General features: G+C 34.9%; 1 protein-coding gene across 2 annotated transcripts; it reads left to right on the forward strand.

Moving 5' to 3' along the window:
* The first annotated feature begins 397 nt into the window (after positions 1-397).
* LOC110806032 (uncharacterized) lies at positions 398-7,837 on the forward strand. 2 transcript variants are annotated; one of them, XM_022011671.2, is made up of 5 exons: positions 398-626; positions 709-832; positions 1,930-2,137; positions 7,125-7,265; positions 7,380-7,837. In XM_022011671.2, the coding sequence occupies exons 1-5, from the start codon at positions 541-543 to the stop codon at positions 7,520-7,522; spliced, it is 702 nt and encodes a 233-aa protein (XP_021867363.1). In that variant the 5' UTR covers positions 398-540; the 3' UTR covers positions 7,523-7,837. The 2 variants fall into 2 exon arrangements, with proteins under 2 accessions (XP_021867363.1, XP_021867362.1); XM_022011670.2 differs by having other exon boundaries at positions 402-626; positions 7,122-7,265.
* The last annotated feature ends 14,609 nt before the right edge of the window (positions 7,838-22,446 follow it).

The following is a 22,446-nucleotide window of genomic DNA, read 5'->3' on the forward strand; positions in this document are numbered from 1 at the left end:
AACTCGAATGAAACCGACCCATACATGCATAGACCCCACATGAAGTAAGAGTGACCCGAAAAGATTCGAATCGGATGAAATCGATTCTTATCCGATCGAAAAGATCCGTTTACCCTTTACGTGGTCTAGTCACTAGAAAGAAGCAACTTAAATTCCTTAAAACACTAATTGTAGCTTATGTCGTATGTTACGGAGTTTACTAATTAGGAAAAAGTTGATACTAAAAATACAACATTTAAGCAATCTGTTTAAAAATGGTTGACTTTTCGTTTAACTAAGAATAACACAATCTTTTGAACCAATCTTCTTTTAATGAAAGCCCAACAATAAATGGATAACGAGAAATGATTCTTATAATTTTCGTTTTAAAAAATAAAAGTATAGATAATGACCAGAAACACATATTCAAAATTTGAAACTTAGCGCTAAATTACAGAAATTTCTTCAATACTCCCTCCAAAAAAAAACTACTGAATTTACGTTTTACCCTTACTATGTACAAATTCTCAAGAACAATTACGATTGAATTGAAGCCCATCAATGAAATCAAGAAATTCTACTCCAATTAGGGGACCCGGACAACGTTCAATTACTTCCACCTTCAAACTTCGGTCTTCTCAGCCATGGTAATTGAACAAATTTTCAATCAATTCAACAACTTTTTTTTGCTGATTTGGGGATTTCTTAAGAACCCTAATTTCATTACAGCTTTGCAAATCATACAGAGGGTTCAGGTGTACTGTTAAACAAGAATAGGAGCGGTTCGAATTTCTCTCTTACCAATTTTCTTAATCGCAAGTTTCATACAACTTCTGTACTTCCATTTGACAAGGTACTTCTTTTCAATCAATTTCAATTTCATCCTCCTTATTTTCGACTTTTGAATTTTTTGCAAGATTGCAAAAAATTTCTTTTGTAAAAACCCAGTGATTTTACACTTTGTGGAGCTTGTTCTAGGAATTAGGAAATGCTACAATATTTTGGCATTTTGAAGTTGCAAGATTAGGAAAAAAAACTCTGCTGTTCTACAACTACCCGAGTCCAGAATTAGTTGTCATGTCGCTAGTTCAAATTACACTGTGGTGATAACTAGGACGGAAGGGAGCTCTTACTGACTAAAATTCAAGTATTATTGCTAAAGAGATTGGTTTGAATAAGTTGTGTTTGCTCATTAGTTCATCCAGAAACTGTTAGCCATGTCTGGGAGAGAAACTATTCCGACAAGGGAATTGGAGTGTAACTTGTATAGTAGTGGACTAGAATGTTGGAAGGTGAGCATGTTAGCTACCTTCCGGGTTTGTCAAGGACACCCCCTCCAGTGCTAAAGTCAGTTATAAGACCAGACCATTAAGGGTGAAGGTATCATAGATTTGGTGTAAAAAAGTACCTGAATTGTAGACTGGGTATGTATAGGGGCTATATTTACCCTATAATAAACCCGTTCCATGCTAATTTAGCGTGGACCAGGGTGTTATACTCTTTGTTTGTGTTGGATCGTGGGTAACTGACACGTGACGGTTACCTGCCTATATATACTTTTTTCCTTTCGTCCATATGCTCATTTTCTACTGAACTTGTTAACTTTATCAACTTTTAAAAGACTCCGGACTTCGCTGCTTAGAAATAAACCCTGCGAGTAATCATCAATGAAATATTTATACAAGGAAAGCTTGCCAAAGCATGATAGAGTCAGACTTTGTCAAAGACGGCTGCTTGAATGAGCTGGTCAACTTCTCTTCTGTTATGCACATGCACAAAGAATGTCTGAGTCCCTCTTCTTTTTAGGGACCTATGAGAACCCTAAAAACATGAAAGCAAAGGCTTCATTCAATATGTAAGAAGTTAAATAGTCGAAAACATTTTTTTACCTTGCATTTGCTCAAATTAAATATACAAGAATTTTATTACATATTTGCTTCTGTGATTAAGGATGAAAAAACATTCTCGGAGGTCAAGAAGGAGAGTTTCCCTTTGGCAGAGAACTACGATTCCATAAATGAGACCATTTCTAGGGACGAGAAATATGATTGTGCAGGATCCCGTGATGAGAAAGGGGGTGTGATTGAAGATTCAGTGTTTAAGCTGTTCAACGATTCAGGAGGGAAAGTCAGAAAGAGGTCTTCTGAATGCATAACTGGTAAGTGCAAGCTTTTTATGCGCTATCATAGTTATAGTACAAATGTTTGTTTTTGTACACTGAATTGCCAGAAGTTGATTATTCTTCGTAATGGATACTTATCTTCTTGGCTTTTCATGCTTTATATTTGGCATTTCCTTTTATTTTGGTACCCAATGATTAATCATTTTGCATAAGATTTCATGAAGAGTGAGACTGATATTTACAGATTTAGTACTAGTTTGTGTTGCTATGAAAAAGCAAGACAATCATCCCTCAAAAAAGTTATAATAAAGAATTAAGACAATCGTCTTGCCTAACATATAGGAACATGTCTAGAATAGTGAGACTGATATTTTGCAGTATCAGATAGTGTAGTTATGCAGAAGAAAGTTGGCTCTAGGTTTTGATTGGCACCTAAAATCTCCATCATACTATTAGGCTGATGTTGAAACACAACAGTCTACAGATTGCATGAATAGGACATAATGTGGTTGTACAAATCACAACAACTTGGACTTCTAGGGTTACCTTGATTTGTTATTGTTACCAGTTTATAGTTTACCTTTATGAGGGGGTTTATAGTTTACGTTGAACTATGTAAACGATGCTTTCCCCTTTTTATTTTTAATTATCTCAAATTTAATTCAAAAACCCTGATTCTGCTTCATTTTTTTTTTCAACACAAACAAGGAGATATATTAACATAAATGGAGTAGCATTACATCAGGAAACCAAAATAAGTAAGTAGCTAGATACAAAATTAAGCGCATGTGAACATTAGAAGCATCAAAGGGGCGACCGAAATACCAAAAGGCCCCCTTTGTAACCCTACCTGTTAGCATCCAAATTAAACTAAGACCCAAAAGACTTAGCAGAAGACTAAGTGGACGACCTTCCCATAAATTCCACATCAGAGCAACCTTGGCACATTCAGGTGGTTTGTGTCTTTTCTGATAACACCGCCACCCCCTGTTTCAGTTATGCTCCTCCAAGCTCCATTCGAGTTAAGCTTTAAGAAGCCAGGTTTAGGGGCTTTCCAGCGAGTAATAGGGCGGGCAACAACAACCCTTTTACCTTTATCTCTTCCCTGCAAAACAAATTTGGTGATTTGGTAATCAATAATGTAACCATTGAAAATGGAAGAGGGAGCTAGAGTTTTTTCTATGAAAATTACTCCATTTCTGTACTTCCAAATATGCCAAAGACCAAGAATGAAAGAAGTTTTCCAACTAGCTTGTAGAGAAAATTTATAATTGAGCCAATCCATCAAACCGTCATTAGAAAATATTGAGAAATCAAAATTGTTTGGAATTTTCACTTTCTCAACAATTCTATTCCAAATAATCGAAGAAACATCACAATCTCTAAAGAGATGGATAAAAGCTTCATTAGCCTTGAACACCTAATACAAATAGGATTAATGTTTGGAATGATAGAACCCACTTTGGAAGCAACAAGAAGTATAGAATGAAAACAATTCCACATAAACATCTTGTATTTGTAAGGCACTTTGAGTTTCCCTAAAGCTTTCCAAGAAAAGGAATGGTGAATTGGAAACGCATCCTGCATAACCTGGGCATAATAGTGAAAACACTCTCTGGATGGAAAGACCATCTTATGTGATCCTTCGAGTTGTTTGAAGAAAAGATGGAAATGGGAGTGGCTAGAATGTGAGGAATTAGGTCAACAAGAAGAAGGTGCTTGACATTAGAAAAGAAACCAGTTGTTATTTCGAATGATAATGGAAAATGGAAACTTTCCAATGGGCTAACCCACTTGGAATCTCCTTATCCATAAGAAGATAAATTGGTTTTGGGCCAACCCAATGGTGATACCAAAGAGAGGCATTGGTTCCATCTCTGATTCGAACAATTAAACCTTTCGCGGGGAGAGAACGACCTTAAGAATGTCCCTCCAAATTGGAGATTGAGAAGGATTAGGAATACAATCCATAAAGCTGGTTCGATTAACATATTTATCCTTTAAAATACGAACCCACAATTTATCAGGCTTGGTCAAGATATACCAACTTAGCTTAGCGATGAAAGCTAAATTCCAATCCTTAAGTCTTCTAATACCCAAGCCCCCAAGCCCAAGACAGTGGTAACTGTATCCCAATTGGTACGAGGAATGTATTTGACTGAATCTACCTTATTCCACAAGCACTTTTTACACGTTCTATCAAGCTCATCAAGAATGGAACGAGGAATAAGGTTATTCTGCATCACATAAAGAGGATAAGAGCTTAGAACATATTTGATGAGAGTCCATCTGCCATCCATGTTAAGCAGCTTGGTTGCCACCCTTTGATTTTATCAGCGGCTTTCTACAACAAATCCAAATAATCCCCTTTTCTAAGCTTATTAGGATTGATGTTCACACCCAAGTATTTGTTACTCAGACTCTTCATTTTACCTCAAGTACCCGTGTCGGACCCTCGACCCTCCGACATGGGTACGGACACTCCGACACTTCATTTTCGACTTAAATCCTGGAAGTTTTTCATAATTTAGCCGAGTCGGACACTTGGACACGTACCCGTGTCCGACACTAGTACCCGAGTCCAAGTAACATAGCCTGCGAATGTTAGCACACATTTTTGGCGGAATGATGATGAAATATTTCATGAGAACCTCTAGAATAACCTGGATAATTGAAATGGAAGCAAAGCCAAAGAGAAAAACATCATCTACATAAAACAAGTGAGAGCTTTTCAACGCAAAGAACAAAGATGTATGAAGAGAGGGGGTCTCCCTGCCTAATGCCTCTTGAAGGAGTATTGATCTGGGATTTCACCATTCCAAAGAACTAAAATCTTAGGAGAGGTGATGTAGTTAAGAATAAGATCAATGAGACTGCTAGGGAAGTGGAAACTAATAAGAGTATCTCGAATGAAACCACATTCTAAGCTATCATAAGCTTAAGATCAAGTTTAAGGGCCATAATATGCTTATGCTTTTGGCTCTATGAAAACAGTGAGCAATCTCTTTGATAATAATGACATTCTCATCAATACCCCTACCCTTAATGAAGCTAGATTGAAGAGGGCTAATCCAATTGTGCATCAAAGGTCTAAAATGAGAGGTAATGATTTTGGTAATCAATTTATAAACGGTGTTACATAACCCTATCGGTCTAAAATCTAATATAGTTTGAGGAACATATATTTTGGGGATTAACCAAATATAGGAGTTATTAACATCCCCCGGGATTGCATGTCTACGAAAAACTTGATCACAAAATTTAAAAAGCTTATTCCAATGGAATCTCAAAAACATTGAAAAAAGATCGGTTGGATACCATCTGGCCCGAGACTCTTAATCGGGCCCATTTGAAAAAGGTTCTATTTGACCTTATCTAAAGTCAAAAGCCTAGTGAACAGATCAAAATCCACATCACTAACCAAATTATTAGAAAGGCAATCAGTATAAAGGTTATGGGAAATATGAGAAGTGGTAAAAAGATTCTTGAAATGGGTTACTGTCATTTGTTCAAGGAGATGAGGATCATCAACCAATCCCCAGTTGAATCACGAAGAGTGATAACTTTTACTCTGCTTTTTTTCACTTTGGCTAAAATGTGTGTTATAATGGAAACAAGAAACATTATAAATAACGTAAAGAAAAAAACATAGAGATTTAATGTGGTTCAATAACAATGTGTTAGCTACATTCATAGGCAGAGGAGAGAAAAGTTTTATTGATCTTGGGGTGTACAAATTACAGAATACAACTAGGTTATGACCTATAGAGTTTATCCACTCTCTAGACAAATGCGGAAAAGCCTAGAAAATAAGCCATAATCCTAGTGTAGAATAATAGATACCGTACGTTGCCTTCGAACCCCCCATCGGGGTCCACTATGCGTCCCCGAATCCCTAAACCGATGCACCCCTGGACCCCCGACTCGCTGACCGGGCAGCGAGATCCTCGTGCTGGGGCTTCGCAGTAAGAGACTTGACCGATTCAAGACATATTCTAACAATATGAAAATATTTTGTATTATAAACTGGCATATTTCCGCCAATTAATGCCTGCTTTTTGAGCCCAAATAATCCTTTTAATTTAAAAAATATTATTAAGCTCTTAAAGAAGATCTTTCTCCAAATTTTACAGAAAATGGGAAATATTTTTAGCAAGATAAATTTGGAGTCCATCAATTCTGGCCATTTCTTTTTTTAATCCATCGCATTAATCGCACTTTTGCCTTTGGTAACCAGTTACCACAAACACAATATTGTGCATTTCTTCTTCTCTAACCACAGACGCTCCACACTTCCAGTATCCAAAATGTTCACATGAAAAACAGAACTTCAACCAAATCATTGAGAAAATAGGTCTCATTTTTGCTACTAAAGGTATATTCAAGGTCTGAGGTTTGGATAGTGTGGTAACTTGTAAGCGCACAGGAAAATCTCACTCTTAAAATACGAATCTGCTAGTGCTTCGAGTCTTAGAGATATGTCAGGCCTAGCAAAAGATTATTTGCTGTTTCTAGTTTCTACAGTAAATAAAACCAATAAGGAGTACTATCTTATCTTTTAAAGTTGGCTTCTGGGCTTCTGGCCTAGAGCAGATGGTTAAGGTGAAGATATTATAGAAGACATACTTGAGCTAACTTATAAAACTATATTTCATTGCAAACATGAATGCTGGTGATGTTATTGCCTGAGTGTTACTTCCAATATTGAAGGAAACTGAAAATCATAGATTTTGATTATTGTTTTTGACTTCCGGGTTGTATAGATTGATCGAGTAATTCATCCTTTCCTGTCAATCTGGGATCCAAACAGATGTTCTGCTCATTATTCTGCATGTAATTTAGCAGCTTATGCCACGTTATCTTTGTCATATACCTCCAGGCATATACAGGATGACTAGATCTAATACAATAGTATGGTTTTAATGAAATTTCTATAAGGATTGAACCACAGTGCCGATTTCTTCATTGGCTCTGACATTATTGACATATTCATTATATGGTTTATATATCTAAACTGCAGCAGTGCCATCGAAGTTGAAAGGTGTTTCAAAGCAGCATAGTCAAAACCATTTGGTAGTTCTAGGAGATGACCCAAAGCCAAAGAGAAGAGCCCGTGGAGGAGTTTCATGTAGCTACACGAAACAAAGGCCTGTCTATAATTATTGTAAGTACCTTATCCCAAACCTAAAGTAGTTTCATTCCAAACTAGAGCTATTATTGATGCCTGAAATATACTATCATGAATGTTCGGATTTAGAAGTGGCTTATAATTTGACAGATGAAAACGGAACTGGTTTCTGGGAACCTGAGAGAGTAGGGGTTGACAATGATGAAGTTGGGAGCACGGAAATGTGGGAAGGCCTGGGTTCGACAACCACACTAGGAGGACTTGATGATTTAAGCAGCTTTGACCACCTTTAAGGCTTTAACTGGTCTTGAACCCTCATTTATGTATTATGTCATAATAGCCCTGCTTTCTGTTTTAGGCGTGCTGGTACTACTGTATCTAATGTCAATGTAACTTGTATTTCTCCTTAGAATCTTACTCAGTCACCATGTTGTAAGAATCAATGATGATATGAATGAATCGGCAACAATAGGAGAAAATGGGGGGGGTAACACATTTGATGCCATAAGTTGGCTTTAAGGTTTTGATTTTCGATCATAGAAGTACATTTGGAATATTGGAGTTTTTCAACCTTTGAAATTTGGATGATGCTTGTGTCGTTTCTCAAAGTTCACTTTGGAATATTTTCTTTACATTTTCTGTATTTATGTAAAGTTAAACTAGAATGATTCTTGAGTGATATTTGATTTAGATATTGTAAATGCAATCAGAATAAAGTACGAAAAATGCTTGTTTTGATGGGTAAAAATGACATTTTGCAATTTTGAAAAAGAAAAAGACATTTTCTGTGTAAATAGGGTCAGGATCAAGGTATCATGCCCTGACTCCCCTCCCTGTGGTTTTGCTTCTCTCCCAATTCATTCTACATTTCTATCCAGACCAAAAAGGTATCAAATGCTTCAATTCCCTATCCCCGATTTCTAATTTGTACTTCCTCCGATTCTTTATTGTTGCAACATACCCCTCTACACGGTATTTAAGAAAGTGGTACTTGAGTGGGGTCACAACCACTTTAGTCACATTACTTACCTCATCTTAGGTGTAAAATTGTAACTTGGGTAAAAATGTTTCCATTTTAGACGTGTTGCAACTATTGTGACATTTCCATTTTAGATAAGTGATGCAACTATATAGAAACGGAGGAAGTATATTAATATTCCAATTTTTTGACAAGATAGTCTTACATCTTGTATTTGTTATATGCATGTATTTGATTTACAAACTAGTGTTTGGTGCCCGGTGATGTCCCGGGTTACTACTTTGTATATCATATATATGGAATGTATTATGTAAAAAGTTTGGTGTATATTATACTCTTGGATGTTCCACATTTGACTCTAAAAAGTAAATTCGCCGCTCTTCCATCCTCTCTCCCTCTATTATTTTATAGGGTTAATTTTCTTGGCCGCCGTAGGCACGATATAGTCTAATTTCTTCGGTAATTAGACTATTTTCGACCCTTTTTCTTCATTTAATTCAGTTATTGTCTCCTAAATTCAATAAATTTTCAGCATATGGGCGGAGTTCCTCCTTGTTCGTTAGTCTCCCTATGGTGGAGTTAGCATTAGTATGTTTGGTTTGTCGTTCAGTGGATTTATGTAGAATTGGTTCGTTGGTAAAGTTGTATGCGGGATCGCAACATATATCAATTTTTCGAGTACATTCAGATGAATCAAGTGAAAATCATCCTCGCGGCTACAACAAATCGTTAGAGCCTCTCTCTGAAAAGGCTGCATGTTCCAGCATTATATATGGGAGACGTACTACAGTGCAAGATTCATTCAACGGTCGTAGTTTTGATGAAGGAAGCCTTTATTTGATTCAATTTGTCATGTACTTTTTAGATCTATATTTTCTCTTGTAGATGTCGTATGACTCTCTTTATTAATGAATTGATTTTCCTTTCAAAAAAAAATACTCTTAGATGTTCCAAGTTATATATATTTATGTGCAATAAAGATCATATATAATGGTTGACTAAGATGGTAAGACATTAACTTTTCATTTGATGTATGTTTTTGGGCGTTTCCAATCAGATTAGGGTCATACTAAGGACCTAAGGAACTTAGGGGCGTTTTAAGATCAACTTCGGGTTTTAAGATCAACTTCGGATTAGTAGAGATGCCTTTTAATATATATAGACTAGATTTTAGCCCGTGCGATGCACGGATTTATTAAATTTTTAAGTTAAAATAAAACTAATATTACAACTGTTATATTTTATATATTAGAATAGATTAGTGTTTGATTTTTAATAGAATTTCATTTTAGATTTATTTTCCAATTATTAAAGTTTTGGATTTTGGATGGAGTTGTATATATATTACGTGTTAGATAATGCCTTGAATTGGTCAAGCCCCTTACTGCAACGCCCCAACACGGGGATCTCTCTGTTATTTTGGACACGGATTATCTGTTTTGGGCCTATTTTCTGGGCTTTTCCGCATCTGTCTAGAGAGTACTATATAAACTCTTTAGGTCATAACCTAGCCGTATTATGTAATCTGTAATCCTCAAGATCAATAAAACTTTCCTCCCCTCTGCCTGTGGACGTAGCTAACACATTGTTAGTGAACCACGTTAAATTCTCTGCGTTCTTTATTACGTTCTTTATTCTTTCTTTGCATCCGTTATAACATTACGGAATAGTAATTTGTTAATTAAAATATTTACGTGGTACCTAATTATTTATTTACGTGGCACTCGACTTTTTCAATTCAAAAATAATTTAGAAATCTTATTTTCATTGGTCGATACCATTAGAATTCCTATGCTGCGCTCTAAATTGTATTAGTGTTTGATTTTGGATAGAATTTTATTTTAGATTATTGTTTGATTTTGGATAGAATTTAATTTTAGATTATTGTTGATTTTGGATTGAATTTTATTTTAGATTTATTTTTTAATCATTAAAGTATTTGATATTGGATGGAGTTGTATATATTATTAATTAATCAATTAAAATATCTCTGTGGCACCTAATTATTTATACACGTGGCATTCGACTTTTTTAATTCAAAAATAAATGAGAAATCTTATTTTTCATTTGGTAGAAATCATTAGATTTCCTACGTGACGCTCTAATAATTCAGCAAATGTGCCTCCTTTGTATATATTAGATTAGATTATTATATAGTTTAAATAGTAAATTCCATATTCCTTAAGCTATGTGGTCCTCGATCAGATTGGTATTTCAATCTATGTAATTGTATACTTTCTAAACTTTGAATTGTATCTTTACTTTACATTAGATATTAAATACTACTACTACTACTACTACTGCACCTATTTGATAACCGTACGATACAAACTTTATCGTGTTTAAGGAGTGGACTCCTTATAAAATTACAACACTGATGAAAAGTAATAACATAAAATGGACTTAAAGTGGGATCTATTCAGCACATGCTTAGCTCTGTTGTGGTTTTGGGACATTGGACATGTGCAGTAATTTTACTATGTTTTGACCGATTGAGTTTAAGATGATGGAAAATCGTTTAAGATGGTTTGGACATGTACCCTGAAGATCAAGTGATGCCCCGGTTAGGAGGATAGAAGGGTGGCAAAGTGATAGAATTGCAAGGGGTAGGGGAAGACCTAAGAAAACTTGGAGGAATGTGATTGAGCATGATATGAGCTTTCTTGGGATCGAGCTGAGGAAAATATGGCGTTGGATAAGACAGAGTGGAGGGAGAGAATATACATTGATGACTTCATTTGACTTATACAGCTTTCATGTTTCTCTTTCTTTCTATTTTTTATTTTTATTTTTTATTCTTATTTTTTTTAAAATTCTTTTTAATTTTTTTAATTTTACATGCTATTTTGAAATGTACTTATTTTACTTATTCATTTATTTTAAACTTTAATTATTTTTATTATCTCTTACAATATTTCTTCTATAATGTATATACATTTTTCTTTTATCTTACTTTCATTAATTCCACTTTTTCTTCCTTGTTTTTTTTTCTTTTTACTTCCTGCTCCTTTCTGGTTTGTTTGGTGACAATGACGATCTCCTACGACGATTCATGTTAGCCGACCCCAAATAATTTTGGGACTAAGGCTTTGTTGTTATTGTTGTTGTAATAATAATTTTTATTATAGTAATAATAGTAATAATGATAATAATAGTAGTAGTAGTAGTAATAATAATAATAATAATAATAATAATAATAATAATAATAATAATAATAATAATAAAACTAAATACTTATATTAATTGAAATTATAATAACAAAATATTAAATTAGATTAATATGAAAATGTTAATAACCTAAACTAAGTTTAAATAGAAAATGTTATTTTTAAAACTGAACCAAACTTATTGGACCTAAATTAAACTGAACTTATTGGAACTGAACTGAAATGAACCGAACTTATTGAAACTAACCTAAAATTCTTACAAAACAAGTCTCAAAGAACAGGGCCTACGTATTGAGCAATTGTTTAAAATAAACAAAAATCGAAAATAGTTTTTTGCGTAGTACAAAGTATAAATTTAAATCAACAAATTTTAATAATTAAAATTATACATCGTATTATATTTGTACTCTATGATGAAAAAACTGATGTCAAATGAAATGGTAGGGTACATGCACCTGAAATTCTTAAATGCATCCAGAAATAAGATACACCGACTTATATATATATATATATATATATATATATATATATATATATATATATATGGTGAGAACCTCTCTTAAGATAAGAACCTCCTTATAATGAGAACCTTTAATAGTCGTTGGATTAAAACAAAACGGACGATTGAGATCAAATCTCAAAATAATCCTAATCCCTGTGAAACAAAACACGCGTGTTTCTCTCTCCTCTTTCCAAAATTCATCTCACACACTCTCTCTACGAAATGCAATCTCCGTCTTCGCAACTTTCTACCCAATTTTAGCATCAATGGGAGATTATTGGTTTAGATTTATCAATTTCCACAACTCTAGTGTATATAATTGTATTAATTTCAGGCTGGATTTGGGAATTCTTCAAGGTTTTGGTACGAATTCAACTGCAAATGTAACTTATGCTGAAATCGAAGTAAAATTTGCATATTAAGGTAATTTTTTCGAAATCGACTTTGTTTTTATTGCGATTTAGTTACAAATTCATTGCGGTTTCAATTAGAGTATTATTCTGTGTTTATTTATTTATTTCATTGTGATTTTTTGTTCAAATTCTTAGCACAACGTAGCTCTTCAAATTTCTGGAGAATTCCCCCCAAATTAGTTGTGATTTATGTTCTAGACGTTTTAGGTTAAAAATTATACTAGCAATTCATTCATGAATAATGTTCTTGTTTCACCTGTCTGCTGTGATTTTGGGACCAACATCAGAAAGTGTTGCTAATTTAGTTCAATTCTCATTGCTAATTTTATTTGAGCTTAATCAGATGAGGTAAATGTTGCTTAAACTGTCCAAAAGTAAACTAGATCTCTATAAATGTAAATTAAACCTCTGTAAAAGTTGATAAATGGAAGAAGGTGGATGGTTTTCGGGTCTGAAAATCAATGTGTAGTGTTTGTAGGCTGGGAGTTGTGTTTTTTTCTTTTCTTTTCTGGTTTGAGTTTGGAGTATAGATTTTGTCAGCTTGGTGTGTAGGTGCTTAGAAGCAGGCCAACAACAGTTATGACTGTAGTTTTACAAGTGTCAGTGGCTTAGAACAAAAACATTAGGATTGGGTTCAGAGTTGTTGGCAGGCTCAGCTAAGCGATGGTATGTGTCATCCATGTTACTGTCATAAATCTTTTCCAGTCGTCTTTTAGGGGAATAAATTGATCTAGTTCAAGGATAGTGTGTAAAAACCAATGACTTAGATATGTAACAACTATATGAGACTAATGTAACCTGTTGGTGCCCTTTAATTAAGAGTCGATCATAACTCATAACTCATACTTATTTCCTCTCATGATGTAAGATCGAGGCTGTACAGGGCCATAAATTTGGTGTTGATTTGGTGTTCGTACAGTTTTTTTCTCTCCAATTTAAAAAAGTAGATAGATATTTGGTAAAAGTAAATAAGTTAGACGTAGAAGTAAATTACAAATGATAAGGTTCTGCGGGAATTGTTAAGTTCTTTGCAGTGTTTTTCTACTAAAGTTTGGGGAATCTTGTATGCGGGTTTGAGTCTGGCAGTGGTTGTAAACACCTAATCCTCACATTTCTCTTGTGTTTTACATGGAATTTACTATTCGATCAAGTGGATAGTTGTCTTCCTGGTTATTACTGCTGCCTTCGACACATGCACTAGGAATGGTTGCTCCAAAATTTGTTGTTGCAGGGAATATATTTATTGGCAGGGCGTGTTCTACAATTACTTAGGTCCGATTGGTCATACTATGATAGGGTGGGGTGGGTGGGAAAACTGCCTTGCCTAGAGCCTGAGATAATTTTGTTATGGCCTCTTGCAAACCAGTTGTTGGCCTTAATCTGCTTTTGCAGTTCTTCTGTTTAAAATATTGGAGGAATTAGAAATTTTAGTTCTTCCTAATTTTCTATTAAGGCTAGGCCATTATACTTTGAGTTGGAAAAATAATTCTGAAAGTAAACTAAATCTCACTTAAAGTAAACGAAATCTCTCTAAAAGTAGACTAAGTAATTGAGAAACAAATTAATGACAAGTAGAAGGATGATAAGTACAACCGGTTTTATGAAGTGTGGATGCGTGTTTGATATCTGAATGTAGTTTAGGTGCCTGCTTTGATACTTGCTGCTAGTCAATCATGTCTTTGTCGTTTTGTTGCTGCTTCTGTAGATTGTAACTTTATAGAGGCTTGCTCGAGATCCTGCTTCGCAGTTAGTTGAGAGTGATGCAGGCTCAAATGATGTTATTGTATGCATTGTTGCTGCATTTCAGTTGCTGTATTGTGTTAGGTTATGATACATATGACAAAACATAAATCATGCGGAAAAATCATAAAGCCAGGAAACATATTATTCACACATAATCATTTAGCATAATTCAGATGCATACACTTTGTTGCGTGCCCTCCCTAGCTGCGCCCGAACCGAACAAGAACAAGTCTTTAGGACTCCAAGTGTCGTCCCTCCGTAGATAGTCCACAGCACGTCCGGATCCGCCTTAAGCTTGACCAACTAGAATCGCCCTTAAGGTAGTATAGATTTCGGCTAATTAAGGGCAAGAGAGTGGCTGATTTTTCTTGAAAATCTTACCTTTGAATACTTCAATTGTCGTCTGTTAAATATGTGACCCTAGGCCTATATTTATAGAGTTTATGGAAAGGAATTGTAATCCTACTAGGATATGGATTTATTAATTAGAATCCTACTTGAACTCTAAATAATAAATTTAATCTATTAGGATTAGGATTTAATCATTGCACGAATTCCGATAGGATTAGGATTCGTTACGAACACGAGTGTCACACGACCACGAGGGACGCACGCACCCGCGCAGGCCTTGCGGCCCACACGAGTGGGCGCTGCCTCGCAGCCCACGAGCACACGCTCCAGCGCGCGTGCCTACGGCCTTGCGCTGGGCCTGGCGAGGCTGTGGCCTTCGTGTTGGGCGCTTGGCTTGCTGGGCGCGGGCCTGGCTTCGTGCTGGGCCTTCGTCTGACAAGCCTCGTCCGATGCTAATTCGTACGATGCGCTTCCGATTAAATTCCCGGTTGCGGAATTCATTTCCGATACGACCAATATTTAATATTTCCGATGCCGGAATTAATTTTCCGTTTCGAACAAATATTTAATATTTCCGTTTCCGTAATTATTTTCCGATTTCGATAATATTTCCGATTTTGAAAATATTTCCGTTTCCGGTAATATTTCCGATTCCGGCAATATTTCCATTTCCAATAATATTTTCCGATACGTACCATGTTTCCGTTTCCGGCAACATCTACGACTTGGATAATATTTATATTTCCGATACGATCCATATTTTCGTTTCCGGCAATATCATCGTTTCCGGAGTATTCATTTCTTGCCTTTGACGATCTCAGCTCCCACTGAAACCAAGATCCGTCGATTCCGAATATCCATAGATGGAGTATTTAATTCCATTAAATACTTGATCCGTTTACGTACTATTTGTGTGACCCTACGGGTTCAGTCAAGAGTAAGCTGTGGATTAATATAATTAGTTCCACTTGAACTGAAGCGGCCTCTAGCTAGGCATTCAGCTCACTTGATCTCACTGAATTATTAACTTGTTAATTAATACTGAACCGCATTTATTAGACTTAACATTATATGCATACTTGGACCAAGGGCATTATTTCCTTCAGTCTCCCACTTGTCCTTAGGGACAAGTGTGCATTACCTAATTCCTTTGTCGCTCGATGCTTGCTCTTGAACATAAGGTAAGAGTTGTCATCCTTATTATGTCCAGAGGTGTTTCTCGGTTTCAGAGTTCAACTGATCAAATAAACAGATAATCATAGCCTATGATTCATCCGAGCACGGCCATGCATTTTACAGTTTCTAGCTCTCCGAGTGGCCTTGTACAACTTTTAAGCATCTCATCCCGATTTATGGGAGGACAATCCCAATCTTGCTATCTTGAGATTAGACTTCGTTTGATAGGTGATTACCTGAGCGTTTTCTTTATAGCCTCCTTTTACGGTGCGACGGTTGGTCAACGTCAAAGCAACCAATTCTCAAACAAGTAATCTCAAATCACTCAGGTATTGAGGATTTAGTGTCTAATAATTTTAATGAAATTTACTTATGACAGATTTTCATCTCTTACAGTAAAGTTTCATAGGTCTGTCCGATACTAGACTTCCCAAAGTAAGTATCTATGCAAATGATTGCGACATTGCCATGTCCACATAGTTCAAGAAACAGAACTACTAGTCATCTTGCATTCTAGTCGTCTAACGTTTTCTATGCATCCATCTTTATAGAAAACTCCGACCAGGGACCATTTTCAACTTTTGACATTCAAGTTCACTTGATAGACATTTCTTAGTCACAGGACTGGTCCTGACAGTCTATCTTGAATATTTCGTCAAATTGAAGGGACTCATCATTTAATACTAAACCAAGATTAAATGGAATATGAAAATACATTTCATATATGATAAATGTTCAACCCCAATATTTTACAACCATGGGCCTCAAACCCATCTTTAAAATAGTTCATGGAATTCAAAGCTATGCTTGATTTCCAGTGCCACAATGTGAGTGTTGTTTCTCACTTGTTGCATAGGTTTAGTTATCATGCTTTGCCAATCTTAATATCCTTTTCATCGAATGCTCTTCGAGATAGATGATAAGATCTTTTGAGTATGTTTATTTTGTGATCTAGTCTTTTCTTGCTTCAAGAGTGGTTCTACGCATTTTTCAATGAAGAACCATCAAGCTAGCAGACATGTGATCTACCCAAGTTCAGTGAAGAACTCTTTAACATAAACAACCCTGTTTTATTGCTTCTTAGGAAATAAGTACTTTTAATTCAACTTTATAGGTTGCAAGTGATGCTTTGTTTGGAATTACTTATCCAAGCAGTTCACAGATATGTGGAATACTTTCCAGCTGTATCTTAGAACATTAATATTTTAATATCCCACGCAACAACTCATGGTCTCCAATCCATGTTGCCATTTCAAAACAAGATGCTCTATAGCTCGTCCTTATCAATGGTTAACTCCAAAGGGTCTTGCTTGATCCTTTGCCAGTGTTTATGCGTGTAGCATCAATATTTAGCATATCTTTATTTCCTTGAATCAAGAACTATTCCTATGTACCTTTTCAAGTACCATAAGTATTCTTGATCTCAATCTAGTTGATCTTCACTTAGATCAATAGAGATTGGTATATGTTCGTCATGCCTAAAGTCATACGATACGTTTTTGGCGATCCTCATATTATATCATACATGATAAATTCTTTTGCAGAATAATTCCCAATTGAATTCTATTCATGTAACTTTAGCTCATCTAGTTTCAGTAAATACTAAATTCAGCTAAATTCTTTGACATATAATATAGGTTAAGAATCTTACTTAGATCCTTTGATGTTTAACTTAGTAAATGCTTATACATAGTTCAAACATTCTTTACTTAGATTTATTCACATGGGTCGAATATCTCCAATGGAGTCTTTCGTGTTTGATTTAGTAAATGCCATTAGTTAATCCAAAACATTAATATAAGATCTTTGTAAATAGATCTTAATACCCAGTATGTACTAAGTTTCGCCTTGGTCCATCATTGATGAATCATTTCAAATCTAAGTAATTAGCATTTGAATGTTATTTCACAATAGAGAGATATGTGTGTGATACACATAGGACCAATTAAGTTTTTATGTACTCCCACTAAACTTCTTATACATCTATAAGAATCATGTACATTTTATGAAACTAAAATGTTTATTAGCTTCACTAAAATACAGTTCCAATTCCCAATTGCTTGCTTAAATCTGTACTTAGATTTCATAAGCTAGCATTCCTTTTCAAGCATTTATTTGGATCCACAAATCCTATGACATGCCATGTACATAGTTTTCTTCCAACATTTGATTGAGGAATACGTTTTGTCATCCAATTGCCATATGTACCAATATGAAATCATTGCTTGAATTATAGACTTAAGCATTACGATTTTGCATGAGGCTTTAACACAATCTATGTCGTGAATTTGCTTGTAACCTTTAGCAACTAATCTAGCTTTGTGTGTGAACACAATTCCATTTTTGATGGTTTTTATCCTTAAAACAAACTTGCAACCAATAGGTGTGAAACTATTCTTGCAAATCAACAAAATTTCAATTTTGTCATCAAAACATTGAGTATGTTTTATGGCCTCTAACCATTTAAAACATTTGAGTCTATATATGGCCTCTAACCTTTTTAGGGAATCTGGGTTTCGTCATAGCTTTCTCACAGGTCACAAACTCACGATAATAGTTTGACTGCAAGTTGTAGGTTTCTTCACTATCTAATAGAAGAATCGCATAGCTTCAGTGACCCGAACTCCATGTTTCTTCACTATCTAATAGAAGAATCTCATAGTTTCAGTGACTTTAACTCTATGCCTACATGGGTATAGAACATCAAACAATAGAATATCAATAGCCACTTGAAAGTCCTTTGAATATTTGTTCTCCTTGAAGCACTTGTAAAGTCTTCTAAGAGACGTCTATTCTTTAAAAACCACTTCTAAAGTCCTTAAAGAATAAGTTCGGATTTTCTGAAGCACTTCGAAAAGCCTCCAGAATGTCCGTTTATGTTTGTTGTTCGCCTCGAAGACTTTCGAGGTCTATTTTCTCCCACTTGTCATTTTGGAAAGAATCTCCAAAAAGGACATTATTTCGAGCAAACAAACATTATGTTCTCAAAAATTCGTGGTAGAAACAATACCCTTGTGTCTCAATTGAATAAATCAAAATGAAACATATATCTATACTTGGGCCTTAGTTTGTTGAATAACAAACACTAAGCTCCCACTGAGTTTAGTAACTCTTTAGATATATTTGAAAAAGTATTTTGAAATTAATTTTTCAATAGCTTTGACGAATTTGGTTTAGTTTGGTGGTAGTTGAGCATTTTGTTTTAGAAATTATAGGAAAAGTCTTTATGATCCATCATTGATCGAATCAAGTACTAATTGACTTCGATCATTCCAACGTAGATATTTCATATCTTATGGAGCTCGATCGTGAAATTACTACACACAATCATTGATGATCATTTTTGGTCTCAAGTAATCATCAACATGATCTAACCTAGATCTTTATGATTTCTTGCCAAGTGGATTTTATACTTCTGAATCTTTGAACTAGCCAAACAGATTCAAACTTATATCACATTGAGTAAATAAACCTATATTCACTCAAATCTGTGTGAAATAATAAAGTCATAAAACCTTTCTTTAGATTTGAACTCTATTGTCTAGGCGTTCTAACAATAGTTCATATCTTTTGTTACTTTCAACAAGTAAGACTAGTTGTCTTAAATTGATTTAGAAATCAATGAACTTTCAAAAGTCCATCAAAATAGAGCTTTTGAATGTTAACTTGTTGATATGGTCTAAGCAACAATGCTAAAGGTTAGTGGAACTCAAATCAAGAGATTGATTTGAACCTAGTAAAGTTTTATTGTTAAAGATTTGTTTGTTTTAATCAAGCATATTGACTCAACCCGTAAATGACCATTTCATTCAAATAAACAAACAAACATTGTTTTTGTTCTTCTGAATGTGAGTCTTTCTGTGTTTGAAAACAGAAATTTAGGTATGCTGATTATGGAACAAAATAGCCATTAAGTTCCAGCCTTTGAAAGGACTTAAAACAAACCAGATGACCCTACAACTAATGTAGCATTGCCATGCTTCATTTCCCACTTGTAGGCCATTAGTGTAGCCTAGCTTCCATTGTTTGAGTTATTACCGAAGTAAGAACCTCAAACGGTATATGATACCAAGGAAGTTTGATTGCTAGGTCACTTTTCTTTAAACATAAACTTTAAGGTAGAAACGGAACTGTAAATTCCTTTCATTTGTTCCTTGTTTTCCTATTTCTTGTACCCTTTCTTATAGCCTTAAGAATTGAATTCTCTAGTGTTGACTTTTATACTTTGTTTAGACATGTCCAATGTCACTCCAACAAAGTTCTTACCATTTTATTTATGTTGAATGTTTTGCTTCAACTAGATGATCTTACCAGAAGCTTCTAAAGTTCTCTAAGCATCAATCTATTCGAATGTCTAGGGACTAGACTGATTCGAGAATTAAATGGACAAAGATATTACGTTGTTAACCATTGGTAAAGCTGAGCGTTTAAACTCAATGCTTTATGATCTCAAAACTACATTGTATTTTGAATTCACAAGCACCAATCGGTTTGCCATTCGACTTTGATACTCGAAAACAACCATAAAAGTCGCTAAAAGAAACGTACATTTTAAATTGCTCACATCTCTCATTTCCGTGAATCGTTCTTGGATTCACTACCAATTGAGGAAATTTACTGTTACCTTTCTAAAAGGATTTACTGCAGTGCAAGATATTTAATTATAAACAATAATTAAAACATACATTGAAGCATGCAAAGTCTAAACATTTATCATGAGTAATAACTTGAACATTAAAGCAATCATGCAATTCAAACAAGTTATTAGCATTTTATTCGATTTTATTGTTCCGGCAGGTGTGAATAAAATGATTCCAAGACCCTAAAACCATTAAAGAATTCAGCACATTATTTATTTTGACTCAATTCTAAAACATTTTAGGTAAGCAAAAACCTTTTGCTAATAGTCTAGAAACTACTCTTGGTTGATAGGTACGTCTAAGAACTTATTAGGTAAACCTATCGATTTTTCCACGACATAAAAGGACTCCTTACTTATATCGTTGAGTTTCACCAAAACTAACATGTACTCACAATTATTTGTGTACCTTACCCCTTTAGGACCAATAAGTAACACCTCGCTGAGCGAAAACTATTACTAGATTGATGTAAAGGATATCCAAGCAAGTTTTTACTTTGGCATGGCACCTTTTAACTCAATTTTTAAGTTTGGAACTTAAGGCTCTTACTATGTTGGTTAGATTTTAAGTGAACTAAAATCCTTAATCATGCAACATAATTAAGCCACAATCTCATGCATAATTAAGACATATTTAAAGCAATAAATAACTTAAAACATGCATAAGATAAATGTGATCTAGTATGGCCCGACTTCATCTTGAAGCTTCAACTTCAAAGTCCGTCTCGAAAATGGTAACTTCGTCTTGAATTTCACCGTGGGAGGCGCCATTTTCTTCACATAGGATAAGCTATAATTTAACTAATTACAACTATTTGATGGTACGCAGACCATATTTAAATTGAAAAATAAATTTGGTGCATTAGACAAATTACATTCAAATTAATGGTACGCAGACCATATTTTCTATCCTATTTGGGCCATACTAGTCACTCCATAACCTGCAAAACAGTACATATACAATGTATACCATTCACCCATTCATTATCATAAATGACCCACATAGCTGGTTAGTAAAATAAGTTATGCATCACATAAATATTTGCAGCAATTAATTAAGGGCACCAATAATCTACCAATTATTCAGTCCTTATTAATTCTAATCAAGTTGTTTAACCTTAAAGGATTTGTAGACCTAATCAAGAGTTTATGACTAAAAATGCTCCCACTTAAACCAATAAATTCATATGCTTTACTAATTTTAAACATAAAAATGTATTTCTAGTCTAACCGGAAACATACAAATTTAATTAAAATTTAAAGCTCATATAAATTTATAATCGAATCCATTAATTTAATTTATTTCAGTTGAATTAAACGAATTTAAATTAATTCAAGATTTAATTTTAGTAAAATAATTAGTATAAATAAAATTTATAATAATTATAATATTCAAAATTAAAATCCAAGAAAACAATTTTAATTACGAATTTTAAAATTAATTAAAATCGTTTCCGAACTGAAAATTAAAAATTAAATTCAAAACGCATCAATCGGGTCAAGACGAGGCCATGGGCTTGCGCCCATGCCCCGTCGAGTCCACGAGGCAGCATCGCCCCTCACGAGTGATCGCACAGCAAGGCACGAGCATCAGCCACGCGCAAACGCAGCAAGCCAAGCCACGCTTGCGCGCAGCATTGCTCGCTGGCTTCGTAGCGCAGCAGCTGCTTGGCGAGGCTGGGCGAGGCATCGCTCGTGCTGCGAGGCACCCCTCGCTGCCCGCGCGCGCCTGCCATCACTCGCTCGCCTTGCTTCTTCGCCCATCCGCCCATGCATCATCGCAGCACTCGACGCAAGGTAGGGCCACTGCCTTGTGCTCGCGTGCCACTCGCCTTGCTCGCTGCATTCGTACCGCATGGGCGACGAGCTCCCTTGCTCGTTGTCGCATGCCCGCACTATACAACACCCCTTAAGGGTAACACGTAGCGTCCATTGCTTTGTGCGTGCAAGTTTTATGAGCAAATTGCATAAAAATTAAAACTTTTATTTCCAAAATTAATGACAAATTAATAAATCATATTAATTTCATAATTTTAGGGCGAAAAATCAGAAATTTATTAATCAATTAATTTCCGATTAACATGGATTCAAATCTAGGTCATAAAAATTTAAAGTTTAACACAAATTAACAATTTTTATGGTGGTTTTTAATCATTGGTACCTAATTAAATTATTAATTGATTATGAAAATCAAATCAATTCTAAATTATTCGAATTTCAACAAATTAATCATAATTACAAATTAGG

This window comes from Spinacia oleracea, chromosome 3 (assembly GCF_020520425.1).
Source record: "Spinacia oleracea cultivar Varoflay chromosome 3, BTI_SOV_V1, whole genome shotgun sequence".
Taxonomy (NCBI): domain Eukaryota; kingdom Viridiplantae; phylum Streptophyta; class Magnoliopsida; order Caryophyllales; family Amaranthaceae; genus Spinacia; species Spinacia oleracea.

Coding starts and splice junctions, on each gene's coding strand:
- LOC110806032 (XM_022011670.2), top strand. CDS start 541: ATGAAATCAAGAAATTCTACTCCAATTAGGGGACCCGGACAACGTTCA. Junction 627..708: donor CTTCGGTCTTCTCAGCCATG/GTAATTGAACAA, acceptor ATTTCATTACAG/CTTTGCAAATCATACAGAGG. Junction 833..1,929: donor CTGTACTTCCATTTGACAAG/GTACTTCTTTTC, acceptor TCTGTGATTAAG/GATGAAAAAACATTCTCGGA.